Genomic DNA, 27,279 nt, shown 5'->3' with positions numbered 1-27,279 from the left:
ATATTGTATGGTTTAAAATCAGAAAAAGTGGGCATTAGGGTTGTATCCTCTCACCAAACATGTTCAATCTGTATTCTAAGCAAATCATCAGAGAAACTAGTGTGCTGCATCAGGATCGGAGGAAAGCTTAGTAACAATCTGTAATATACTGATGACCCAACCTTGCTTGCTAAAGGGAAGGAGGACTTGAAGCACTTGGTCATGGAGATCAAGGATTTTAGCCTCTGAATGGATTATAACTCAATGTAAGAAAGACCAAAAGTGCTCGCTTCGGCAGCACATTTACTAAAATTGGAACGATGCAGAGAAGAATAGCATGGCCCCTGCGCAAGGATGACACGCAAATTCGTGAAGCGTTCATATTTTTTTAAAAAAAGACCCAAATCCTCACAATTGGATCAGTAGGCAACACAATGGGGGAAAAGGTTGAAGTTTTCAAGGATTTTGTCTTATTTGGATCCACTATCAACGCTCATGGAAGCGGCAGTCAAGAGATCAAAAGACAAGCTGCATTAGGTAAATCTGCTGCACAAGAACTCTTCATAGGACTGAAGAGGAAGGATGTTACTTTGAGGCCTAAGGTGTGCCTGACCCAAGCCATGGTATTCTCCATTGCAATCACATGCATGTGAAAGTTGAACATTGAATAAGGAAGACTGTATAAGAATAGATGCTTTTGAACTATGGTGCTAGAGAAGAATACTGAAAGTACCATGAATTGCTAAATGGACAGACAGATCTGTATTGGAAGAAGTGTGACCATAGGTCTCCTTAGGGTCAAGGATGGCAAGACTTATATACTTTGGACATCTTGTCAGGACAGACTGGTCCCTGGAGAAGGAGATGGTGTTTGGTAAAGGGGAGGGGTGGTGCAAGAGGAAGGCCTTCGAGGGATGGATTGACACAATGGGGCTGCATCAATTGGCTCAGGCCTAGGAAGGACTGTAAGGATGGCGCAGGACTGGCAGTGTTTCGTTCCATTGTGCACAGGGTCCCTGTTGGGCGGGGCCAACTTGGTGGCACCAAAAACAGCAACGCGGGTTCTGTGGGATGTGGACAGCTTTGAGAAATAGTTATTTTATTTGCAGCATTAATCTCTTTTAAAGAATCACTTCCTCTTATCACTGAAAAGCACACTCACTGCCATTGAGTCAATACTGACTAAAGACACCATTAAATTTGGCAAACTCCTTTCACTATTTTCTGAGTATTTCTTAGGGGAGAAAGTGTGTGTTAGATAGCAAGGGGAGCATCTATTTAACAAACCGTTGTCATGGACACCTGACATTTTCTTTTTCCTTCTGAGATGCTTGGTGAGCTCTGTAACCCTGATATACACAGTTCAGCTATATAGTCTTCCTGCTATTTTAGACAAGGGTATACTCAAGCAATTCATATGAATTTTGAGATAAGTAGACTTACTTGTGTTCTAAGTATCCATAATTAATTATAAATATATAAAACTATGTAACTGATGGCTTAAAATCTGCATATGTAAGTTGAAAGCCATCCTAGCAAAGGCTAGTACGAGTGAAGAACTGCAGAGAAAGACCAGACTTACTTGTTTTTAATGTTGCTGTGAGGCACTGCGCACTCGGTTCTGACCCATACCAACCCGATGCACAACAGAATGAAACACTGTGGTCAAGAGTCATCTTGGCAATCATTACACTTGAGCCCACTGTTGCAGCCACTGCGTAAATCCATCTTCCTCTTTCTCGCTGTCCCTTGTCCGAAGTATGAGATAAAGTCTTGCATTGCTTGCTTCCAAGTGGCATTCCAGCTGTCCTTCTTACAATACAGTATTTTTGTTCTCCTGCCAGCCCACGGCACTTCCCATATGCTTTGCCAACACCACGATTCACCATGCAGCCATTTCCTTCGGTCTTCCGCGGTCATCATCCAGCAATCCCATGCATAAGAGGCCATTGAAAAGGCCATAAGTTGGGGAAGATACATCTTCTCCCCCAAAGTGCCATCTTGTTCGTTAACTCTTCAAAGAGGTTTTGTGCAGCAGATCTGCCTGATGCACTGTGTCTATTGATCATCATGCTCTTTGTAGAATTGAGGTTTGGGTTTCCTTTCCATTACGTTGCAATTCGCACTGAAGGCTGCAGTTTTTGATTTTTAGCAGCAAATGTTTTGAGTCCTCCTCACTTTCAGCAAGCAAAGTGTGTTATCTACATATCTCTGTTAATGAACCTACCTCGACTCCTGATGCTATAATTTTATTCCTATAGCTCAGCTGCTCAGCATGCAGTTTAAATAAGTGTAGTGAGGCGACGATGCAGCCCTGAGGTGCACCTTTAATGATTTTATACTGTAGAGAAATTCCTTGTTCTCTTTGCAGGACTACCTCCTGGTCCATGTATACGACATGCCCGAGCACAATGAAGTATTCTTGGATTCCTGTAGTTTGGTATGACCCATACTGTGACATGCCTTTGTATAGCTAATATAATGCAAGTAACCAGCTTTCTGTTATTCTTGGTTTTCAACTAAGGTCCATCCGATGTCAGCAATGATAGGCCTTGTGCTAAATCCTCTTCTGAATCCATCTTGGATTCCTGGTAGCTCCCCGTCAGTGTTCTACAGCAAACATTTAAAATTTAGCTTCAGGTAAACGTCACATGCATGTGATATTAATGAATTAATTCAATAATGTGTTTCAATTCTTTCACTTGAGATATCCTGAACATACAAGAGGGTACCCCCGCAAAATCTGAAAAAGTTCCACCCGGCATAGCATTCAAAGTACGCATTTCTCCCACTAGCGGAGCATTGAGCAACTAGCTCTGTTATGCACCCGGTGGCGTTGCCTGGGAAGGTTCTCTGATCACAGTGAATTTTGTCATAAAAGCAGTTTCACTCGAACCTCATTTTTTGTGATGGCTGATTTAAGAGAACAGTGTGCAGCTGTAAAATTTTGTTTCCTGCTTGGGAAAAATGTCACAGAAACTGTTGTGATGTTGAACACAGTTTACAAGGGCAGCACTATGGGAAAAACAAGTGTATGAGTGGTTTTCTCGTTTCAAAATAGGTGAAATGTTGATTGATGACAAACCTTGTTTTGGATGTCTCTCAACTTCCCAAACAGATAAAAATGTCCACAAAATTTGTGTACTTGTGCTCGAAGACCGACAACAGACCATTGAAGATATGGGGAAGTGATCTGGACTATCTTGGAGCTCTGTCCAGTATTTTAACAGAAGATTTGGGAATGAAAAGAATCGCTGTGAAATGTGTGCCTCAGGTTTTGACTGACCAGCAGAAAGAACTTCCACTGGAAACATGTGCTTTGAAAGAACAGCTCTGAAGTGACCCAGATTTTCTTTTCCAGGGTCATTACTGGTGAGGAGGCCTGGTGCTATTCTTACAACCCCCAAAGCAAACATCAATCAAGCCAGTGGAAGACTCTACTGTTACCTCACCCAAGAAAAGCTCATCAAGTAAAATCATATTTTACTTACCACCTCATAAATTAACAAAAAAACCGATGCTCACTTGTTTCTCTGCTGTGAGAGGGATAGTGCATTTGGAGTTCATTCCTCCAGGTCAGACTGTTAATCAAACTTTCTATTTAGAGGTTCTGAGAAGATTGTGAACAGTGTGTGACTAAAAAGGCCTGACTTGTGGCAGATGAGAGGCACACGACAATGCACCTCTCAGTGCGCCAGTTTCTGGCAAAAAAAACCCAGCATGCTTCCCTTGCCTCACACGCCCGATCTCACTCTGTGAGAAGTATTTTTGTTTCCTATAATTAAAGAAACATTGATTTGAAGACATAGAAGAGGTGAAGAAAAAAAAAAAATGAGGGAGGTGCTGTCAGCCATCCAAACAGCTGAGCTTGAAAAGCCTTTCCAAGAATTGAATCACAGTTTTGACAAATGTATTCAGTGTAATGGAGGGTACTTTCAAGGTTGTTTTGTAAAAAAGAAAAATTAAATACATAGTTTTGGGGAAAAATTCTGGTTGGGGAGGGGAGTACCCCATCTATTCTCCCTTTTTGTCTTTCAAACTCTAAGTATTCCCATATTTCATCTTAATAGTCTACCTTGTCTTCGTAAGCTGCCCTTTGAAAGTTTCTATTCAGTTCTTTTACTCCATCATTTTTCCATTTGATTTGATTAATTCTACCTTCAGGAACAAGTTTCAGAGTTGGTTCTGATATCCACTTTGGTGTTTTCTTTCTTTCCTGTCTTTTAATGGCCTTTAGGGGTTTCTCATGTATGGTGTTCTTGTTATCATCAGATTGTGTTTTCAATACATTAAATATGTTCCTTAGATGTTCTCTAAATTCAGGTGGGATACACAACCAAAGCTGTATTTTGGCTCTTGTGGAATTGTTGTAATTTTCTTCAGCTTTAACATGAATCTGTATATGAGCAACTGATAGTCTGTTCCACAGTCAGTTGCTGGACTGGTCTGAGCTGCTGCTATTACGCTTCCCCATCATCTCTTCCCACAGATAGTCAATTTGATTCCGGTTTATTCCGTCTTGCAAGGTCTGTATGTATAGTCCCTGTTTATGTGGTTGACAAATTTGCAATGAAGAAATTGCTGGTCTTGAAATATTCTATCTTCCAATCTCCAGTTTTGTTTCTATCACTGAGGCCATGTTTTTCTCATTATTGATCCTTCCTCTGTTTCCAACTTTAGCACTTCCGTACCAGTAATTGTCAATACATGTAGATTGCATATTTGATCAAATTCAGACTGAACTGGTAGAACTCTTCCATTTCTTCATAACGAACTTTAGTGACTGGTACATCAATTTGAAAAACAGGTGTAATGACTGGTCTTCCTTGGAGGCCTATAGGTTTTATCCTAGGACTTCACAGTAGATCTTGAAATGTTCTTTTTTATGAGGGGTATGATGCCATTCCTCTTGAATATTATTCCTGTGGTACAGTTAAGCATTATTATCATATTCAAAAGACCCACTAAGTCACATTGAGCTTCCTCATGCCTAGGATATCAATTTTGATTCATTCCATTTCATTTGGGACACTTTCCCAGTTCCTAGATTCATATTTCATAGATTACATGTTCAAATTAATAGATGTTTGCAGCTGTTACTTCTCATGTTAAGTAATGGCCCATCAGCAAATGAAGATCCCAAAAGCTTTATTCCACCATGTCATTAAGTCAGCCTGTACTTGAGTAGGTAGCTCTTGCCCAGTGGTATTTTGAGTGCCTTCTAATCCGAAGGGATAATCTGCTGGCATTTTATCTCACAATGTTTACTACTATGTATGTTTCAATGGCAGTCCCTCAAAGTGGGAAGCCTGTTTCTTCTTTGTAGTCTTGAAGTGCCACTGAGACTGGTTTACCGGGGGTAACCTAGCTGATATTTGAAATGCCAGTGACATAGCTTCCACCATTAGAGAAATACGCACACGACCTCCATAAGACAGACAGACAATTAGTAATTGATAATAGGTAGCAGAATTGCTAGAGCAGATCCTCATATTTCATTCTAGGAGGTTTGTCAACCAAACGGAAGAGGGAAGGCAGAATCAATGATAGAAATAAAAGTTTTTGGTAAAAAGAAAGGTTTGTGCCTTACATTAAAATTGTAAAATGCTTTTATTGATAAGCATGTACACAGAAATGTGCACAGAAAATGTATAGTTCTAAGAATCATCCCAATGTGAACATTCCTATAAGCAACTATTACAAAAAATAGACAAAGTCAACACTTTAAACATTTCTCTACCTACCTCTACTGTTTTCTAACCTCCCAAAGTAAACATTAGACTGGCTTTTAAGGCAACAACTTCCTTGATTATTTAAAAGTCACTACTTAAGCTGACATCTCTATATGCTACAGCTTAATTTTGCCAGTTGGCCTTTTTCGTTCAATTTTCTGTTTGAGATATTTATCTATGTGGGTGCATGGAGCTGTGTCGTCTTTCATTTTCATTGTGTGAATACACCTCACTCTACTTAACCAATATACTATTGAGTTATTTTGTTTGCAGCTGTTTGCGGGTAGTTTTGAATTTTATTGCGATCAACATTTTTAAAAATATGTTCTTCATACACAAGTCCCCATATGCCCACTTGGTGGCTGGATCAAAAAATCAAAAGTTATTTTCAAAACTGGTACTATCACAGTATACCAAGGGACTTCCAAAAGTTAAAAAAATATATAATTCTATGTTTTTTAAAGTCCATTTTTCCATGAACCCTTTGAAGTCCCCTGATACTCTTGTTAGCAGTAAATGAGGACTCCGATTGGCTTGCTTCCTGGATACCTGTATTGAGTCTTAAATTCAAAGTGTGTTAAAATGGTGGTTCAAATTCACTTTCTAGGAAACAAAGGAGGTTCAACAATTTTCTTCAATTTTGTTGGCCATGTATCAGCTGCTGTTGGATTCCCACTCATGGTAACCTTAAGTGTTTCAGAGGGGAATTGCTCTACAGGCTTTTTGTGTCTCTGCCCTTCCAAAACCAGTTTATCAAGTCTTTTTCCCAGGAGCCTCCTGGCAGGTTCGCAGTCCAACACTGAAGTGTAGGAAAGCTCATCCATTTTTCCTGTGAGTGGTCAGTCTTTTACATATTCTATATTTCTACCTTAATTCTATGCCCAATAACATCTTTCAATCTTTGGTTTATCTTTCATTCTCTTTAATGCTATCTTTGGGAGGCCATAGTTTTCTCATTATTAATTTTAATTTGGTTAAATTTGTTTTGTTTTACCTTTTTTAGTCTAGTTAAATATGTCATCATTTACATATTTTGTTAAAATAATTATACGATGTTTCACAATTAAATCAATGATTCCTCTTTGGGATCTGTTTGGAAGATATAGTTTGAGGTCAAGATCAAGTTTGGGGTTTGTTTGGGTCTTTTAATTTGTATTTTTGGCACTGTCGGTGCATGTTGGGTTTTTCAGCAGTTCCAGTCAACACACCACCCCGCCCCCCTCAGCTGCTTCAAAGGAGAAAGATGAGGCTACCTGCTCCCATAAAGACTTATTGCTTTGGGGAGCCTATATGAAGTCGCTAGGAGTCAGAACTGCCTGTATAGCACGGGATTTGCACATCACATTCACTAAGTATTATGTATTGCCCTCTGTTCAGGAGGGTCATCTTCATTGAAAATTAAATGCCCGCTACAGCAGAAGTCGAGTTCTTGAATTCTTTCTGCTTCTTTTGTCTATCCTTTCTTATTACACAAGACAAGCGACAGGAATATAGCATGGCAGGGGCCCCCCCTGCTTAGTTTGATCTTTAAGCAGCATACTCTTATAATAAGTCTCCACACTTGCTAAATCCCACTTCATTACTCTTCATGAGCTCTTCAAACCTATCCTGGATATTTTTGGTCCTTTGCATTTCCATATCAATTTTAAAGTGAATTTACCATGGTCCTAAAACTAAGCCAATAAACAAAAAAATCTTGGGATTTCTAATGAATATACATTGACTCTAGAGATTGGGAGAAAACTCACATTTGAATAATACTGAGTCTTCCAATTCATAAAAATGATACAAAATTCCATGTCATTAGATCTTTCTTTCATTTCATTACAATCTTTGTTCTAATTTATTCCTAGTTATTTGATGTAAGACTATCAGAGGTTCAAACCTATCAGCCGCTCAATGGGAAGAAGTAGAGGTTTTTATCAAGATTAAGAGCCTGGAACACCAAATGATTCCAGCTTGCTGTTGGTGCTATGAGTGCTTTCTGATTGGAGCAACCTGTGGACAACAGAACAAACACGGTCTGGTCCCGTGACAGCCTCACACCTGTTCTGTTTGAGCTCGTTTTCTGCAACCACTGTGTCAACTCATCTTCTTCAGGGCCTTTCTCATGTTCGACTGCTCCTCCATTTCACCAAGCATTGGCTTCTGTGCCCTGTTAACTTATTTTAATAGCGTATCCTTAATTTAAAAAAAGTATCTACATATACTATCTATGAAACAAATACTGTCTTCCTTCCTAATTCGTATCTCCTTGATTTATTGACAAGCACTAACTCCAACAATAATGCACATCTTCACACTGTGTACTTCCAGTTGTAAATTACATGATGCTAGTAAATCTAATTTCCAATTCAATTCGGGAAGACCTGGTGGCATATTGGTTTAAGAGTTGATTAGATTAACTGTAAGGTCTGTAGTTCGAATCCACCTGCAGCTCCACGGGAGAAAGGCGAGGCTTTGAGCTTCTGTAAGGGTTTACAGCCTAGGAAACTCACAGGGGCAAATGTACCACGGGTGCCCCAAGAATCAGAATCCACTGGATGGCAGAGAGCGGTGAATTCGATCATTTTTCCACCTCAGTGTGCTCTCACCATCAAAGGTGCTCTCAAGACCATAAGGCCCTCCCACTCCCAAAGCCAACAGCAATAACAACTCAAACATATTGTCCCCTAATCATTTTCCTTGCGAATCCATAGGAGTAGAACTGTCCCATAGTTTCTAAGGCTGTAAATCTGTTGGGGAAACAGATTGCCAGACCTTTCTACCTCAAAACGGTAGCGCGCTTTAATCCCTGAGCCACCAGAGTTTCGCTGGCCAGACTCCCAATTCCTACAAATCCTTGCTGCCCAGGGCTCACAGCTGAGCCCGACCCGCCCGCCGGCAGCGGAAGCGCGCAACTCCGGAACCCGGCACGCCCCGCCCTCGCCGCAGCGCAGCCAATCAGCAGCTCCCTCGAGCGCGGGGCGTGGCCGGCCAAGATGGCGGCGGCCGTTGGCGCGTAATTCCCTTCGCGGCGTTGCCGCGGTTCTTCGCCTGTGGCAAACGATGCAAGGAGAAGCGGCCGGCGGAGGGGGGCCGTAGGCGATGAGTCGGCGAAGGAAACGTGGGGACGGCCTGGGCCCGAAGGAAGAGTGCAGCTCGGCGGGGGCCGGGTCAGGGAAGCGGCGGCCGGGGTCGGCCCGCGGCTCGAGGCTCTGCCGGGTGGAAGAAGGGCCTGCGCCGCCCGGGCAGCGGCACGAGCGGCCTCCGGCAGCCGCCTCATGCCCTAAAAGTAACCCTGAGGGTGAGACGTCGGCCCCGCGGCCCAGCTCGCTCCGGGGAAACGTGGGGTGCGGGTGGGTGTGGAGCCTCAGGTGTTTTCTTTTCCCAGACTTGCCTGCCCCTCCCCCGAAAGGTCGAACAGCACCCACGGCCACTGCCCACACCTTTAGCCCCCGAGTCGGCCCGCGGTCGCCTGCGGGCTCATTGCCCACTACCATGTCCCCTCCCGCAGCCCTGAGGTCTACCTGTGTCGGGAGCGCCGGGACTTTGTAGGCCCTCCTTTTGAGCATGCGCATGGGTGCGTGAGCGGCCCTCGGCCCGCGGCTCCCCACTCCCCGCAGGGAATTCATTCTCTCCAAGCTGGTTTTCCCGACTTGCCTTCGCTTAGAACCCGGGCCCCCCGGGGAAAAAAAATAGTGATCATTCTTTCCTCTCTGTCTTGGTCTTGTCACACCTCTTTCTGAGCCGGAAATACCTGTGTTGACTCTCCCCTGGGAGGAAATTAAGGCCCCACCAATTTGGTTCCGGTCCACGTTCCATGTTTAAAAGCTTGTCCTTAGCCCTGGCTGGCACCGGAACGCACACAGAAGTTGTTTTCTGGGGCGACTTCTTAAAATGTGGCTTTTGCTACCACGTGTCTTTAATGCAGCTCCTGAAGGAACCCAAACAATTTTAGGTCGAGATGCAAAAGGGATAGTAGAAAAAGCTTCCCAAGCAATGAGTCACTAGTAAGTTTTGAAATGATTAGTATCAGTTCAGTCGGGGAAAGGGCTAAATAGACGTTCTGCGTAGTTTTCAGTGGTTGACATTTGACTTTTGCCTTACAAGTGACTCCCCAAAGTCTGCCAGACGTAGTAATAGTGAATGCAGTAGCTGGGTTATACCTGATTATCGATTCATAGCTATTTTCTGAAAATACTGGAAGTATTCATCCTTTAAAACCAAATGATGCACAGATTTTTATGTGACACATTTCTCGAAAGAAAATTTGATACTAGATTATACAAAGTAGTCCAGTCTAAGCTATTATTATTTGACTCGGGGGCTTTATGAACTGAAACGATAATTTCAAATGCAGTAATTATTTGAATCACTTTTTTTTTTTACATAGAGAAGTATGAAACACCAAAGAGAATGCAGAAAATGGATTTATTGCCATCCACCTTCAGTTCTCCTAATGATCCTGATGGCCTGAGTGATATCTTTTGGGATCAGAATTCTCCAATGACAAAGCAGTTAGGTAATTTGCTATTAAGGTTTTTACAAGGGTAACTATGTGACAAAGGATTAGGAATTAACCAAATTTTTAGTTGGCTAAAAGCATCTGGAACTTTGATACAGCAGATATATTTTGAGAATTTTAGTTTTTTATCAATATGATACTTGTAAAGAACCCAGGTGACCTAGTGGGTTATGTGTTGGGTTGCTAACTACAAGGTGGATAGTTCAAATCAACCTGCTGCCCCGCAGGAAAAAGATTGGGTAATCTCTTCCTATAAAAATTTATACAGTCTTGGAAGCCCTAAGGAGCAGTTCTCCTCTGTACTTTAGGATCTCTGAATTAACATTGACTGGCAGTGGGTTTCTGATTTATGATATTCCTATGATGTCACAAGTATGTAGTGATCTAACTAATCATGCTGATTAAAATCATGACAGCTAGTGTTTTTAAATGAAAGCTTTTGTTTACAATGTATAGACATGTCTTTGTTTTTTTAGGTAAAGGAAGAAAAAAACAGATATACACCACAGATAGTGATGAGATTTCGCATATTGTGAATTGTATAGCTCCTCAGGTAAATATAATTCGATTTTTTTTCTTCTATTTTTTTTAATAATCATTTTATTAGGGGCTCATACAACTCATCACAATCCATACATACATCATTTGTGTCCAGCACATTAGTACACCTTGAGTCTATTCTTGTGTGTGGTGTGAGGTAAGGGTCTTGCTTAATTTTTCTGCAGTTATGTATCCATTTTTTCTAGCACCATGAATTGAAGAGGGCATCTGCTTCCCATTTGATATTTTTGGGCCCCTTGTCAAAATCAGTTGTGTATATGCCGGTGATTTTATTTCTGGGTTTTCAATCCTTTTCTATTGGTCTGAATATCTATCGTTATACCAGTACCACGCTGTTTTGACCACTGTGGCTGTATAATAGGTGCTAGAGTCGGTTAAAGCAAGTCCTCCTACTTTGTCCTTCCTCTTGAGGAGTTCTCTACTAATTCTTGGTTTCTTCCAACACCATATGAAGTTGGTCATCTGTTTTTCCAACTCTTTGAAGAAAGTTGCTAGAAATTGGATTGGGATAGCATTGAACTTATATAGTGCCTTTGGTAGAATTGACATCTTTACAATACTGAGTCTGCCAATCCACGAGCATGGGATCTTCTTCCATTTGTTGAGGTCACCCTTGATTTCTTTCAATAGTGTTTTGTAGTTTTCCTCATACAGATCTTTTGTTTTTTGAGTCAGGTATATATCCCTAAATATTTCTATTTGTGTTTGGCTATTGTGAAGGGTACCCCCTATTTGATCCCCTCTTCTGTGTCCTTGTCTGATGTGTACTGTAGTAGTGCGATAGACTTCTGTTTGTTGATCTTGTAACCTGCCACTCTGCCATATTCCTCTATTGCCTCCAGTACTCCTCTTGTGGAACTTATAGGATTTTCCATATATAAAATCATATCATCTGCGAATAACAATAGTTTCACTTCTTCCTTTCCCAGGCGAATCCCTTTTATGTCCTTTCTTTGCCTTGTATTGTTAGCTAGGACCTCCATCATGATGTTAAATAGGAGTGGGGACAAGGGACATCCTTGTCTAGTCCCCTTTTTCAGAAGAATTGATCTCGTCTTTTCTCCATTGACTACCACATTGGCTGTTGGTTTTTCATATATAGCTTGTATTTTATTGAGGAACTTTCCTTCTTGAGTGTCTTAAACATGAATTGGTGTTGGATGTTGTCGAATGCTTTTACTGCATCTATTGATATTATCATGTGGTTTTTACATTTCTTCATTTCAATGTGACGAATAATACGGTCTTTCGTATGTTGAACCATCCTTGCATCCCTGGTATGAATCCCACTTGGTCATGGTGAGTTATTTGTTTTATATATTTTTGTATTCTCTTGACTAGTATTTTGTTAAGGATTTTTACATCGATATGCATTAGGGAAATTGGTCTGTAGTTCTCAATTCTTGTGGGATCCTTGCCTGGTTTAGATATCAGAGTTATACTAGCTTCATAGAAGGAATTTTGGAGTTTGACATCTTTTTCTATGTTCTGCAAGAGTTTGTGTAGGATTGGTGTCAGTTCTTCCTGAATGCTTGATAAAATTCACCCGTGAATCCATCTGGTCCTGGAGCCTTCTTGGTTTTTAATTCATTGATAGGCTTATCTATTTCTTCTACTGAAAAGGGTCTGTTGAGGTTTTTGATGGCCATTGGGGATAATCTGGAGAGGGATTGTTTTTCCAAGAATTCATCCATGGCTTCCAAGTTTTTTAATTCATTGGAGTACAGCCCTTCATAGTACTCTCTTTGGGAGGTTGGTGCTTCAGCTGGCTGCCTTTAGCCAACTGCCTTGAGGGGTTGTGTTTCACCTTTGTCCTGCTGGGGGATTCCCTCTCGCTTTCTATGGTTTGTGCTCTAGCCACCTTCAGGGCTCCTTAGGGGCTGTTTGCAGCTGTGCTCTGATAGAAAGTATTGGCCCCAGTGCAGGGAGCATATTTAGGGGATGTGTTGTGGATTGGGTGATCTTTTTCTGGCTAGGGGCACTTCCCTCAGGCAGGTGGGAGGGGGGCCGTAACTGGTGTGCAGATGCACCGATTGGAGCCCAAAGGGTGGGACAGAGTGAGCAGGGAGAAGGGAGCATGCAGTGAGAAAGCGCCCAAAGCTTGGGTTCCTATGCCGCAGCTGCAGAGTTCTGTCAGACTTGTGCCCTCTACCTGGCAAGCCTGAAGCGGTATGGCAGGATGGGGATCTCTGAGTGTGTGTGTGTGTGTGTGTGTGTGTGTGTGTGTGTGTGTGTGTGTGGGAGTGCACGGGTGTGAACGTGTATAGGGAGGTGGGTGGGGGGGTGGCCCAGGGAGGGGGCTGGCTGGCAGATCTGCAAGGAGTGCAGTGATGGAGCGCGCTCCTCTGGGCTGCGACCTCTGAGCGTGTGGGCAGGTCTTATTGGCGGTTTGCACGGAGCCCAGAGGCATGACCTCTGCCTGGCTGTGGTGCCTGGAGTGCGCCTGGCCTGCTGGACTGAATGGGGCCCGAATCTGCAGGGGTTGGGGGGGGGTGGGGTATGCTGGTTGGAACTACACTACACTACACTATCCGAGAGATCCTCTGAGTGGTCTTGGGAATCGAACAGACGAATTTGGTACCCCTACTCCACCCCCAACTCTCCCCACTCATCGATCTCCTCAGAGCTCCAACCGTGAGCTACCGGTCTGGTGGCCATCTTCCCAGGATCTCTATAATTAGGTTTATTGTTTCTAAGAAACAGTTTAAAGTATGCTACAAGGCCTTGTGTTGCTCATCTAAGTGAAAAATAACATTTTACTGTTTATCACTTTCTAAAAATTAGGCAGTAAAGATTACTTTTACCTTTGCTACTTCTGAAATGCATGTTTTAGAAAAAGAGCATAATATAGATCATAAAATTAGTAAAATACATTTTCCTAAGTACATATGTTGGTTTAACTTTTTGAGTGCATTTGACTTTGGTTTGTGTTTATTTTGTTGTTAATACATATGTATTAACTGTTCAGGTTACTGAAACAATAGGAAAAGACCGTTAATTAAATAGCTATTTTTTTGTTAAAATTTGCTTACTATGTATTTTACCTTTTCTATATTTAAGTGGTTTTTACTAATACTCATGGATTTATAAGATGATCAGGAAACACTTGTAAACATGGGAAGAACACTGGATATAGAGTTATTTCTGAATTTCTCCTTTGTTGGAGGACCTTTGTCAAGTCACATGAATGTTCAGAATCTCAATTCACTCAGGTATATATTAAAATTATTACCTATCTTGCTTTCCAATGTATTATGAGGATTAAAGCTGCAGTCTATGTTAAAATCAAGCAACTACCACAGTCAAAACAAATCTGTTGCTACTAGCTCTACATTCCATGTTCAGCATGTCATAGACACTCATTTTACATAGGGTTCATTAGTTAAATAGCATTTATGCCATAATACTACTTACGTTATAACTTAACAATAGATCTTCATTAATTGTGGGTTTCACATGAAAGAAGCAAATAAAATGTGTTTGGGCTGGCCAGCCTAAATAGTGATAGAAAGATAATGGAGTAAATTATTGGATCCTGTACATATATAGCCTGGAAATAATAACTCATATAAGAAATAGGAACAGTATGCGAGTGGTGGCTTGTACAAAACAAAAAATAAAGTGAAATTAGTTTGCTTTTCAGTGTTACCCTCTTCAGCTAAACGCTTGTAAAAGAGCTGAATTGTTTGGCAGTGTCAAGGTTTGTTTAAAAGCTTGTGATGTTCTCAAACTTGTTCTCAACATGAAATAGCTATTCTGTTTATTTTTAGGTGAGCTACTTTCTTTGTATTGTTATTTAATATTTTCAGAGGCGGTATATCTTTTTTAAATCGACACTTCCATTTTAATTGATAGCCACTTCACTTTTCTCAGTGACTGCTTATACAGTGTTGCTTGAATCTGATATCTTTGTATCACGTGTCTAAGACTTTGTGCCATATATACTTACGAATAAATGAAGCAGCACCTGGATTATAGTGGCAGATAAAGTTATGTAGTTTTTAATAGTGACATATAAGAAACAGGAACACTTGTAAATAAACAGCATGTGTACATACAGTGCATGTATGTATACAATTGGACATTACAAAACTATTGTGTTCTCTGAAAATTAAATAAATTAAAAATTCCTTGCTAAATGGCCAAGAGTTTATAATTAAATCACTAAGTATGTCATTTTCTTTAATTTCAAAATTGTGTTGAAACAGAAAGGGGAAAATATTACAAAGAACCTGAGAGGAAAATGACTCTCCATGAGTTTTTCACAAGGAGCACTGGAAGTGCTTTGGGCTAAGCATTGGTCTGCTAGCCAGGAGTTGTCAGTTTAAACCCACCAGCCGCTCTGCAGAAGGAAGATGAAGTTTCATCTTTTGTAAAGATGTAGTCTCAGAAACCCTTAGGAGTGGTTCTTCTCTTATGGGATAAAGGATCGGCATGAGTCAGAATCAACGCAGTGACAGTGGGTTTAAGTATTAACCAAGCTAACTAGGTACAACTTGGCATCGAGTACACTGGTGAATTGGCTGAAGATTTGAAGGTACTGAGTTGTAGGGTTCTTTTCACCTAAGTAAACTGATATTTTTGTTATTTTCTTACTGCACTAAATGCTGAGATATTTTAGGAATCCTTGCCTTCAAGTAATGGCGCCCTTTGGGTGAGTGGATTATATGTTGGACTGCTAACTGCAAGATCAAGGACTCAAACCCACCAGCTGCTGTGTAGGAGAAAGATGAGGTCATCTGCTGCCATGAAGATTTCCAGCCTCAGAAACCGTAGGGAGCAGTTATACTCTGTCCTATATGGGAACTATGCGTTAGAATTGACTCCCTTCCAGTCGCTTAGGCATTGGGCCCCTAACCTCAAGGTCAGCAGTTTGAAATCACCAGCGCCCCTGTGGGAGAAAGATGAGGCTGTCTACTCCTCTAAAGATTTAGTCTCAAAAGCCCACAGGGGCGGCTATTCTTTGCTTTACAGGGTCAGTGGGTCAGAATTGACTAGATGGCAGTGGGTTCGAATTTAAGAGCCTTCATATAAACAGCTTTGTGGTACAATGGGTTAAGGGTAAGGCTGCTGACTGACAGAAGAAAGATGTGGAACCTGCTGTAAAGATTTATAGCCTCTGAAGCCCTAGGGCACAGTTCTCTGTCTTACAGCTTCCATAAGTTGGAATAAACTCAATGGCAGAGGTTGGGTTTTGTTTGTTTTTAGTTTATTTGAGGTTGTGGTGGTGTCTGATTTTGCATTCAAGTAACCTATAGTGTAGGGATTAGGTTATTCATGTTTTGTGTAGTCTCTTCATTGTAGTTAACTAAGAAATAGTGTCTCCTATATGATTGGTTAGGCTGGTTTTTGTCAAGCTCAGTCTCTGATTTGTAGCATGGGCAAGTAAGCAGCAGAGCAAACTCAAACCCTCCTAGCCCTGCGGTGGCCTTTGTTTTGCTTGAACCTCTCCTGATTGAACTTGTTCTTCTGCTTTCTCCACTTATTTTTGTTCTTATCCCTATTTAATTCTTAGCATCTTTTTTTCCCCATGTTACAAAGTAAGCAGTTCCAGTTTTCTGGTTTTTATCTCTTCTCTATAATGTTTGTTTATTTGAGGTCATTTTATTGGGGACTCCTACAGCTCTTATAAGAATCTACATCAGATGTATCAACCATATTTGTAGATATGTTGCCATCATTATTTTTTAAACATTTACATTCTATTGAGCCCTTAGTATCAGCTCCTCTTTTTTCCCTCCCCCTCACCCTGGTGACCCCTTGATAAATTATAAACTATTATTTTATTTTCATATCTTACCCTGACCACTGTCTCCCTTTCCCCGTGGTTTCTGTTGTTCCTTCCCCTGGGGGTCGGCGTCTAGGTGGTTATGTATCCATCACTGCAAACATTTCCCTCTTCCTCCCCACCTTCCCCCTACCCTCCTGGTATAGCTACTCCCATTCCTGTTCCTGGTTTCCATGTGTCTTGAGCTCTTATCTCTATTATTTTTTTAAAAAGCACTTTATTGGGGGTTCATACAACTCTTATCACAATCCATACATCTATCCATTGTGCCAAGCACATTTGTACATTTGTTGCCATCATCATTCTCAAAACATGTTATTTCTACTTGAGCCTTTGGTATCAGATCCTCATTGTTTTCCCCTCCCTCCCTCATGAACCTTTGATAATTTAGAAATTATTATTTTTTCATGTCTTACACTGTGTGATGTCTCCCTTCACCCACTTTTCTTTTACCTCTTATCTATAACTATGTGCATGCTCCTGCTCCGGTCTAGTCCAAAGAGAAAGGCAGGACTGGGGTCATGATAATGTGGGTAGGGAAGCCTCAAGGAACCAGAGGAATAATTGTGTGTTGCTTCGGCACTGTACTACTCCCTGGTTGATTCATCCCTTCCAGTGACCCTTCTGTGAGGGGATGTCTCATTGTCTACAGATGGGTTTGGGGTCTCTTCTCCGATCCACCTCTTTCTCAACAATATGGGGTTTTGTTTGTTTGGGGTCTTTTGATACCTGTTACCCGATCTCATCGACACCTCATGATCGCACAGGCCGGTGTGCTTCTTCCGCGTGGGCTCGTTGCTTCTCTGCTACATGGTTGCTTGTTTAACTTCAAGCCTTTAAGACCCCAGATGCTATATATTTTGATAGCCGGGCACCATCCTTAGCATCAATTCTAACTCCTCATTCTTCTAACTCCTGACTTTAATTCCATGTAAGAGTTCTCAGTTCAGGTCAACAAGGATTGCTTACTGTAGATGGAGATTATAATGGGAAAAGAAAAAACGTGGGGGGTCAGATGATACAGATAATGTTCTACATGTATCCTTTTATTCTCAATTTGAATGAGTTATGAGTTAGTTTATTTATGAGACTAATGTTTATTTTCATGAAAATATTACAAAAATTGAAATAAATTAATCTGGGTGGTTTTTTTTGATAATGCATGTGCTTCTATTAAATATGTATTACATAAAGTTTAAATGTCTTTTAAAATAAGGAATGTTTAACTGAAGGTTTTTATACTTGCATAAATGATTTACTTCATGCAACTTCTTATTGCTATATCCCAATTTCTCTCTTTTTTTTCCTTTGTAGTTTATTTGGTGGCTAACTCTATCATAATTTATTGCTGTAGGACAATTTGAAAGTGGTTAAAATTTCTCTTTTTGGGGGGTGCTTTTGCACCTCTGTTTTTCCCATTTGCTACAGGATGAAAAACCTGTAACAGACTCTATGCTGGGTGTGTGGATTGGTGAAACTGCTATTCCTTGTACCCCAAGTGTAGCAAAAGGGAAATCGAGAGCAAAATACAGCTGCACTAAGTGAGTTCAAGCTTTTCTGAGATTCAATGAAGCAAGTATTTTTAATTAGCGGTCTATTTTGGTTTCTATAAATTTATTAAAATGACTAGTAAATTCCCTTTAGTTCTGACATGTTTTAGTATATCAAAATAGGTTAAGCAGAAGTTGAATATTTGTAATGATTTTTAAAAACATTTCTCAGTTACATCTTTTTTAAACATTTAATAGGTCAAAAACACAAAATCACGAAGAAGAACTTATGAAGTTGGCAAAAGAATTTGATAAAAATATGGAAGAACTAGATGTGATTCAAGAGCAAAATGAAAGGAATTGTGATTTTACCCAGATGATTTCAGAGACTTCAAATGATTATAAAGATAATGTACCAATACCATCATTATGTCATATACTTCCTGAAATAGATTCCGCTGTAATAGAAAAGCCAGTGAAGGAATTCACCCAAAAATCGAAGGAATACAATCAAAATAGCAGTCACAAGTTATTTGACCAAAATATTGAAGCAGCCTTGAATGCCATTTTTGATGGTTCCACTCAGAAATGTAGCGGGCAATTAAGTCAGGATCGGTCAGATGCTGTTTTGAGCATCACTAACACAACTTTTGGAAAGAAAAGTACCCTTAAAGAGGAGACAGTCATTACCAGTGAAACTGTGAACGCTGTACAACTGCAAAAGAAAACCTATGGGTCACTCTCTTTTGGAGCAGACACTCCCATAATGACAAAATCATGTGTGACTCCCTGCTCGAAAGAAATGGAAACGTTCAATAAGCTCCTTGATCCATTTGCTACCAGTGGTATGGAGGAGGACTGGGAAAACTTCCTCAGAAATGAACCCTTTGTGATGCCAACTGTGGAAACGCCAGAATTACTCCCCGTGCCTAATACTGCTCATGATGCTGCTCATAAAGATATTTATACTTTTAACTCTAAGAATCATAAAAGGAACTCAAGAACAGATACGTGTCTAGATGTCAGGCTAAGTAATTCAAACAGTTTACAAGGTCTTCCTTCAAAGATAACCAACCGAAAATTCATAGATGATGAAAACCCAAAAAAAATGCCATCTCCAAATGAGAAACCAAAGCAATTATCTACTGGAAATAAAGTGAAATTGGAGAGAGCATGCAATAAAATGACTATTGGAGATAAAATTCAAGGTTGTGCACTTGCCTCCTCAAGTGTTACAAAAATAAAGGAAGGCATTTATACTAAAGTTACTCCTGTAAATGCTTCTGGAAAAAAGGCTGCTTTGAACACAGGATATTTTAATGAACAAAAAAGTAAGCCAATTTCCAGTCAGTCTTTTAAGACATCTGCTAATCCAGATCTCTATGGACCTGTAACTTCAGCCAGCGAAACCAAATCCGACAGTAAGCTCAATCAGACAAATGCACCAAATTTAACTTCTTTCCTGGATGATTGGAACGATCCATCATTTGCCAATGAAATTATTAAATCATGCCATATATTAGAGAATACCTGGGAAACAGATGATGTAGATGATGATTTGTTGTATCAAGCATGTGATGATATTGAAAGACTATCCCAGCAACAAGACATTGGAAATGAAAGCAAATCAGAAAATACAACTGAGATGAATGAAAGTTCCAAATATGGAGCTAAAAACACATTTACTCCATCTAAGGGAAGCCATTTTGTGCAATCAAAGCATTGGAATCTGGACAGTGTTACAGTGCAAACATCATCCTCAGGAAATAGCTCACAAATGGATAAATCGATGAAGATGGAGAAAGGAGAAAGTTGTAGAAGTTCTCCAAGTAATTTAAGTGCTACAACAAAACTGGCTATGTACTCTAAGAACTCAGATGATGAGATCAAGAGCCCGCATGTCCATTGGAATAACACTGATATTCCAGTGAGAGTGAATCGCTCTACATTCGCTCTTGCAGGAAGTTCACATTTGAATGTGAGTTCCAGTCATATAAGTACAGGAATTCCTACTACTAATAAATTGATTTCTCACAGGACAGTAAAAAATGAAACACTGACTGATCATAACAAAACAACTAAATTTTCAAAGTATACATTCACTAAGTTGAAACGTTCTCAGACTCATTCTCAATTTAATAAAAATTGTACAGTACGAAGTACGTCTGATACCAAAATTATACAGAGTTTAGAGGAAAATAAAACACCACCCATCAACCCATTACATGAGGTTATTCAACAGCAGTCTTTCACAAAATTTTCTGAATCTGGAAAACAACCTTCAAAAGGTATGTATGAAATTGTTTTGTTTTAAAAGAATCATTTTTGAAATATTGGTTATTTTGAGTTTGAGTAAAGTAAAAGATAACGAACATTTTCAGTCTTTTCCTGCACTTAATGCAATGAGTGGTAAGTAGTAGGCATTCAATAAGTTCTGTTGATTGGCTTAGAATTACTTACTGAAAGGTTATACTTCTAGGTATATTTATGGCTGTCGTATTTTTAATGCTTTGTTTATTAAGCACCTCATTGCTTTAAGCCTTTACTTTTCTAATACCTACTTTTAGTAGAGAATCAAAATGAACAGTATTTGAAAATTTGTGGGCATAGGACATGATATAAAACTCAGTGTTACTTGAGATAAGAGTCTATCACAATAGACCTGGCAGTGTAGTGGTTATGCTTTGGGCTGCGGTCCTCATGGTACACGGTTTAAAACCACCAGCAGCTCCACGGGAGAAAGACTGGGCTCTTTACTCCCATCGACAGTTACCGTCTCAGAAACCCACAGAGGTTGTGAGTCAGCATTGACGCGATGGCAATGAGTTTGAGTTTGTAATCTATCGTCACTAATGTCTTCTCATTCCTCTCTCCCTCCCCAGTTCTGTATTAGGTCATGCATTCCAATGTCTGTCACTCAACATCTATCGTTCCACTACATCCGCTTCACTGTCTATTGTTGCCTCCCTTGTGTAAGCCAACATTTCTCCACTAAACAGTGGTTCTTTCACTTGTCCCTTTCGCTTCTGTTCTCACTGCAGGGTCAACTTTTAAAACAGGCAGGCAAACCGGGCCTTCCTCTGCTTACAACAGCCATGATAGGTCGCCTTTCTATTACATTTCAAATAAAGTATGGACATTCATGGTTCTACCCCCTGACCTGCCTGTCGTATTTCCTTCTAATTTTCCCTTTACCCACCTAAACCTCACCTACATCAACTGTCTTCCAACTCTTCCAAAAGAACTTAGACCATACCATTCTTCCCCAGCCCGGGATTCTTCCCTCCCCATTTTGTTCGGTGTGGCGTTCTTATCTTACTCTTTAGTCTCAGTTTCCATATTTCCATCTCACCAAGACCTTCCTTGACCAATGTTGCGATTAAATATCTATTTAATAATTTGTTATATGTCAATGCATACCTAGGCCTACTACAGCATCTGGCACTTAAATGATGCCAAATAAATATTTAAATGAGCATCATGTAATATGCAGAGAGTCTGTTATCCACTCACTGGTACTGTGACTTTTTTAAGGAAATAATATAGTTGGCATAATGACTTGTACACTTCTAGCCCAGTGCTTTCTCATAATCTGATGTCTTTGTCGATGCCACTGCTTTCCCCAGAAACTTGGTTCCCCTGCATGCATACCCCATTTGCTCTTTACGATCCAGCATGTTTCTAACTACTCAGAATGATTCAGACTCACTCACTCTGGATTTCTCCAATATCAAGTGCTTATTTTTGTTACAGCATGTACTATATAAGCTTGTAAAAAATCAAATTTCCTTTGAGGCTAAGGATTGCACTCATGTATTACTACGGCCCACAGGCCACATGTGGCCTGCCGAGGACATTTATCTGGCCCGCCGAGGTTTTTCCCCCTTTTGTTTTTTCATTTCAAAATAAGATATGTACAGTGTGCATAGGAATTTGTTCATAGCTTTTTTAAAATTATAGTCCAGCCCTCCAGCGGGTCTGAGGGACAATGAACTGGCCCCCTGTTTAAAAAGTTTGAGGACATCATAGCATGGGGTTTTCAGTTTTAACATTAGATTATTATAATTTAGAGTTGAGATGATATTTTTGTTGACATTACTGCTGCCACTTTCTTATTTAATTGAGCTTTTACAAAATCTATATGCTAGTTGTTACAATAATTGGAAGAAAAAAGTTAAATCTTCTATTTCTCCTCTCCTAGAATGATTTTTCAAGGGAAGTCACAGTGAAAAGTTTGATGTAGCATTTTAGTATTTTCCATGCCTATAAAAAATGTCTCTATAGATTTATTTAAATATATGGAATTATATACTATATACTGACAATTTTCACTTGTTTTTACATAATATAACTTTTTCATGTTGGTATATATAGATTCGTTTCTTCAGTCATCTTATTGAGGTTACTTGTAGGTCATTAAATGGAGGTGCCATAATTTAACTATTTCCCACTGATGAATGTTTAGGTTATTTGTAGTTTTTAGCAATCACAAATAATAAGTATCCTTCTGCAATTGTATTTATTTGCTTATTTGTAGTTAATATCAGAGAATGTTCCTAATTTTAAAGGCAATCAAGAAATTGCCTTCCAAAATAGTTGCAATTTAAAAAAAAGTTATATTGCAACAAACACAGAAAATATTTACTTACATCGTAGCCCATATTAGATACTTTGAAGCTTTAAAACTTGCCAACCTAGTAAGAGTTGTACATATTGAAATGAGTATATTGTAGCTAATTGAACCTGCTCCCATTTCAGTCCAGACTAAATGGCTCTGGAGTATTCGAATTTTCCTCAAATGCCAATTTACTGTCATCTTGCTTCATTTAGATTTTGAGATTAGAAAATGTGAGGCCTATTAATTTGCTTGCCCTATCTATGGTTTCTTTCATTTCCATAGAAAGTTGGTAATTAGTGTTTTCATCTCTTTAAAAAAATGATACTGGGATTGAATCAGGATTGCATAGTATCTGTAGATTGCTTTGGGTAGTATTTGGCTTATCCATAAGCATGCAATATGTAGACTTCCATTTGTGTGAGGTTCTTTTGATTTCTTGTAGTAATGTTTTTTAGTTTTCTTTGTATCCGTGTTTTGTGTCTCTGGCTATCTGTATTCCAGGTATTGAATCTTTTGGATGACTGCTGTAAGTATGTTCTGGATTTCCTTTTCATATTTCTCTGTGTACTTTGAGCCTATAATACCTTGTCACATTGCTGACTCTTTAAATTAGTTCCTGTAATTTTGACGTTGAGTTTTGGGCATTGTATACATATAGGACATTCGATACAATACAGAATGAAGTAGTGCCAAAGAACATCCTCGCCTGATTTCTGATTTCCATTCACAAAGAGAATGCTTTTAGTCTCTCTAAGACTAATACTGACCATTAGTTTGGTATCTATACCCTTAATTAGGTTTATGAATTTCCCTTCTGTTATTATTTTGTTGACTATTTTTAGCAGAAGTGAGTTGGGGTTTGACAACTTTTTTTTCTGCTTACATTGACTGACTGTATGAATTTTTCTTTGCTTTATTTATATGGTGGAGTTCATTAATTGCTTTTCTGTCATTGATCCATTGTTGCATACCTACTATAATTGCGTCATTGCAACACAAGTGGCAGAATTTAAACTTAATGGCGTGAGAAATTTTACTCTATAGAGTTTTGAGGCTTTCATTGTAGTCATTAAGGAAGTCTTATAAAGAAAAATGTCGATACAAAGTTAAAGTAACTTCTAGTACAGAACCGTAGGAGTGCTCAGGGTTAGGCTTTGGGCTGCTAACACCAAAATTAGTGATTCATATCCATCAGCTGCTCCTTGAAAGAAAAATGCAGCTTTCTTCACTGGTAAAGATGGATCGCCCCAGATAGCCTACATCAGATGTCTGAGTTGGAATTGACTCAATGTTAGCGGATTTTTTCTTTAATAAAAGCACACGATTTGAGGTATTGCTATCCAGTGTACTTTGATATGCTATATTGTTACCACTTTTAGCATAAAAGATACATAATTTCAAAAACCCTCGTTTGTTTTGTGAATGTATTCATTCATAGCTTATATAAATTAGACTCTAGTTTTATTTGGTAGGTGGGTAATCAACATATAGATTTTAATCAAATGAATTTTATTTCAGAGGAAAAGGAAACATCAGTAGAAACAGATCAATCTGTTGTTTTTTTATGACCTACAGCACTCTATACACACACACACACACATCCTTTTTTGTTTTTCTGGGAATCTTACTTTTGGTAAGTTGGTGTGATCTAATAACTGAACTATTTTGACGAATCTAGGTACTGAAGAAGCCATCATGTTTGGTGTATCAGAGGGGCAGCAAAGGAGGGAGGAAGGCCCTCCAGGAGATGTTGATGCTGGTTACAGCGCGTGGCTCAAGAATAACAACAATTGTGAGGCTGGCACAGGGCTGTGCAGGGTTTCATTCTGTTGTACATTGGGTCGCTGTACGTTGGCTCCCAGCAACAACAATAAACATGCGTAGCTTGACTCCACGACAAATAAATCTAATGTGTATATAACTCATTCCTACTTTTCAATTTTCAGAGGAAGAAGAGAAAAATAGAAAGTATTCTCCTGAAGAAATTCAGAAAAAGAGACAAGAGGCATTGGTTCGAAGAATGGCCAGAGCACGAGCAACTTCCCTAAATGCCGCTTCCACTTGATTTCTCTAATGAAATATTGGTTGGAAGATATAACAAAGACTGTTAATAACTATCTGTGATAGGACAAAATGTTTTTCTCAATTTCTCTGTGAGAAAGTTAGTGCTGAATTATAAAGCTTAGAGTTCTACTTTACAAGGTATTTAATCAATCAATGTTTATAATAGTCAATAGTCAGATATAAGTGAAAGGAATTACTTGTAAGTTTTTGAAATCCATGAAAATCAGCCACTATGTACTAGAATTTACAGATGGCAGTGATTTTATTTTTAAATACTAAGATTGCAGAGGGGCCACAGAAGGTATGCCGTTTAGATACTTCTTTATCGTAACAGTCTTTTCCTAATAGCTTACTAATGGACACTCCTTTCCATAACGGTTCTTGTTTTAGTTTTTGTACATTGATGCATTTCTGAAGTTTAATTAATGCTACCATGGATGGTGGAAAATAAGGACTTAATCAGTGATAACAAAATTACTTATTTAGTATTTTAATATTTGTGTGATATATTTTGAAAATCTTCCAACATTTTTTTGGGAAAATACTCATTTAAGACAACTAGTTTAGAGAAGAGGAAATAGATTGCCTTTATAAGTAATATGTCATTAACATTCAGAACTTTGCATTTTTCTCTTTAATTAGTTTACTGACTTTACTAAATTTTTTTTCTCTATTTCCCCTCTTCCCGATGCCCATTTTCCTAAACAGAAAAATTTTGTTACTCCAAATGACTTTGGAAGAAAATTATAAATGGGAAATACTTATTCTATCGTGGTGTTTACCACTATTCAGGTACCTTATTTTGTTAATCTTTTTTATTTTTCTATGAATATGTAATAACTTCAATAAATAGAGGAAATATTTTAGGTAAGAAAATGAACTGAGACCCTTTTATCTTTACCTAAAATTTATCTTTCCTGTCTTGTCCATTCATTAATACCCAGCCTCATAAGTTTCCATTTCTTTGAAACTGTTACCTGAACATCTATCTGGATTTCTTCTCTGTAATTTTGATGGTATTTATTCTTTATATGAAGGCGCCTTCAAAATATTTGAGGAAAAAGATAATAGAATTATTCCACGAACATTTTGAAACGTGTTATTTATAGGGCAATCTATGTGTTGTTATATGTTGTTTAGTTAGTTATAATTGTCTTATAAATAGTAGTGTTTCTAAAAGTTGTCACGTGGTATCTGATTATTCTGCTGTGCTCTCATACAACCTGTACTGTTAATTATGCAATCGTTTCCTTACCAGTGGTAACCTTTTTCTTTAAAAGGAAACTTGATTATCTAGCATGTTGCATAGTGAATGGCGGAGTCCTGTGGTGCAGTGGTTTTTGTTTCACATGAGGTGTAAGCCAGACTGAAAGCTGTAGTCTTTGAATCCTATTCAATTTCAGTAAATATCATCTGCATACCAGCTTATAATGAGTTTTCTTCTAATCCTGATGCCAAGTTCTTATGGTGCAACATTTTGAGTGCAGGTGACAATAATGATGATACCAGATAATTCTTATGTTCTTTTAATTCCTATATTCTACAAGATGGACAGAAATGCAGACCTCGTGAAGTCGGTCTTCCAGTTTTCTTGGTGTGGATATGTGAGTGCCTTCCGCACTCCAGTTTCCACAAACTGGAAACATTTGTTGATGTTCCCCCAGTACCTGGGGCTTGTGTCATAGGCTGGGTTCTCCAGAGAAGCAAAAACAGTCACACACATGCGCACGCATACACCCGTCGAATATACACACACATACTAGAAACTGACAGCACGGAAATGGCTCACTCAGCTTTCAAAGTGCGTTAAGTTCAGTCCCAAGTTGAGGACGGTTCTGAATCCATGAGTAAGATGTTAATGGGAAGTTTTTTCCTGACTCAGATATTCTCGGGGACACAGGAACTCAAGATCTGCAGGAGAAGCACTTGTAGGCTTGTGCCTACAAAAGAGAAAGAGTCCAAGGTTGGCAGAGTGCCGATGGCTTCTGGGTATGGCAGGCCATTAGCTCAAGTCTGGAGAACCAGAGGTCAGTGAGACATACAGGACGCAGATCCAAAGAAAAAAGTTTTTTCCACAAGGTCTACTTATATATTAAATAGGAGACACCCTGTTGAAACTTCCTTTTAATTGCACCAGGGCTGTGACCTGAGTAACGGAGGTTGTTTTCCATTAAACTGATTGGCAGGTCACTGCAGATCCCATTATGGGGTAGATTACACCATGTTAGGTCACATGGGAGCTTACTAGGATTTAACTGCCCAGTAATCCTGAGCAGAAAACTGCCTTAATTGAGAATTCTGGTCCAGCCCAGGTGACAGAGCACTGCCTATCACCCCTTGTCTTTTTCCAATGCCTTCCGTACAGGTTGGACTTCTGTTCCACTGGTTCTTGATTATATGCTACCTCCGGAAGCAGTTGAATGTCATCAATTTGGTTACGTGACTTTTTGCTGCTCCTCTTGATGCGTCTTCTGATACTTTGTCCATAAACCCAAAACCCACTGCCATTAAGTTGATTCTGATTGATAGCAACCCTATAT

General features: G+C 39.4%; 1 protein-coding gene and 1 non-coding gene across 2 annotated transcripts; both read left to right on the top strand.

Moving 5' to 3' along the window:
- Window positions 1–261: 261 nt before the first annotated feature.
- Window positions 262–368, top strand: LOC115870910. Its single transcript, XR_004046990.1, has one exon. It is a non-coding gene; the product is annotated as a U6 spliceosomal RNA (small nuclear RNA).
- An 8,430-nt stretch (window positions 369–8,798) lies between these two features.
- On the top strand, window positions 8,799–26,162 carry ETAA1 (ETAA1 activator of ATR kinase). Its single transcript, XM_004710254.2, has 6 exons — window positions 8,799–8,997; window positions 10,087–10,215; window positions 10,695–10,771; window positions 17,996–18,108; window positions 18,316–20,345; window positions 24,622–26,162. Exons 1-6 carry the CDS (start codon window positions 8,799–8,801, stop codon window positions 24,738–24,740), a joined length of 2,667 nt encoding a protein of 888 aa, XP_004710311.1. The 3' UTR covers window positions 24,741–26,162.
- Window positions 26,163–27,279: the final 1,117 nt, after the last annotated feature.

Source organism: Echinops telfairi, unplaced genomic scaffold (assembly GCF_000313985.2).
Source record: "Echinops telfairi isolate 266 unplaced genomic scaffold, ASM31398v2 ScPeMD7_2573;HRSCAF=3158, whole genome shotgun sequence".
Taxonomy (NCBI): domain Eukaryota; kingdom Metazoa; phylum Chordata; class Mammalia; order Afrosoricida; family Tenrecidae; genus Echinops; species Echinops telfairi.
The sequence above is the reverse complement of the archived record's forward strand: the minus strand, read 5'-3'. Positions and strand labels throughout refer to the sequence as shown.

Coding starts and splice junctions, on each gene's coding strand:
- ETAA1 (XM_004710254.2), top strand. CDS start 8,799: ATGAGTCGGCGAAGGAAACGTGGGGACGGCCTGGGCCCGAAGGAAGAG. Junction 8,998..10,086: donor CCCTAAAAGTAACCCTGAGG/GTGAGACGTCGG, acceptor TTTTTTACATAG/AGAAGTATGAAACACCAAAG. Junction 20,346..24,621: donor TGGAAAACAACCTTCAAAAG/GTATGTATGAAA, acceptor TTCAATTTTCAG/AGGAAGAAGAGAAAAATAGA.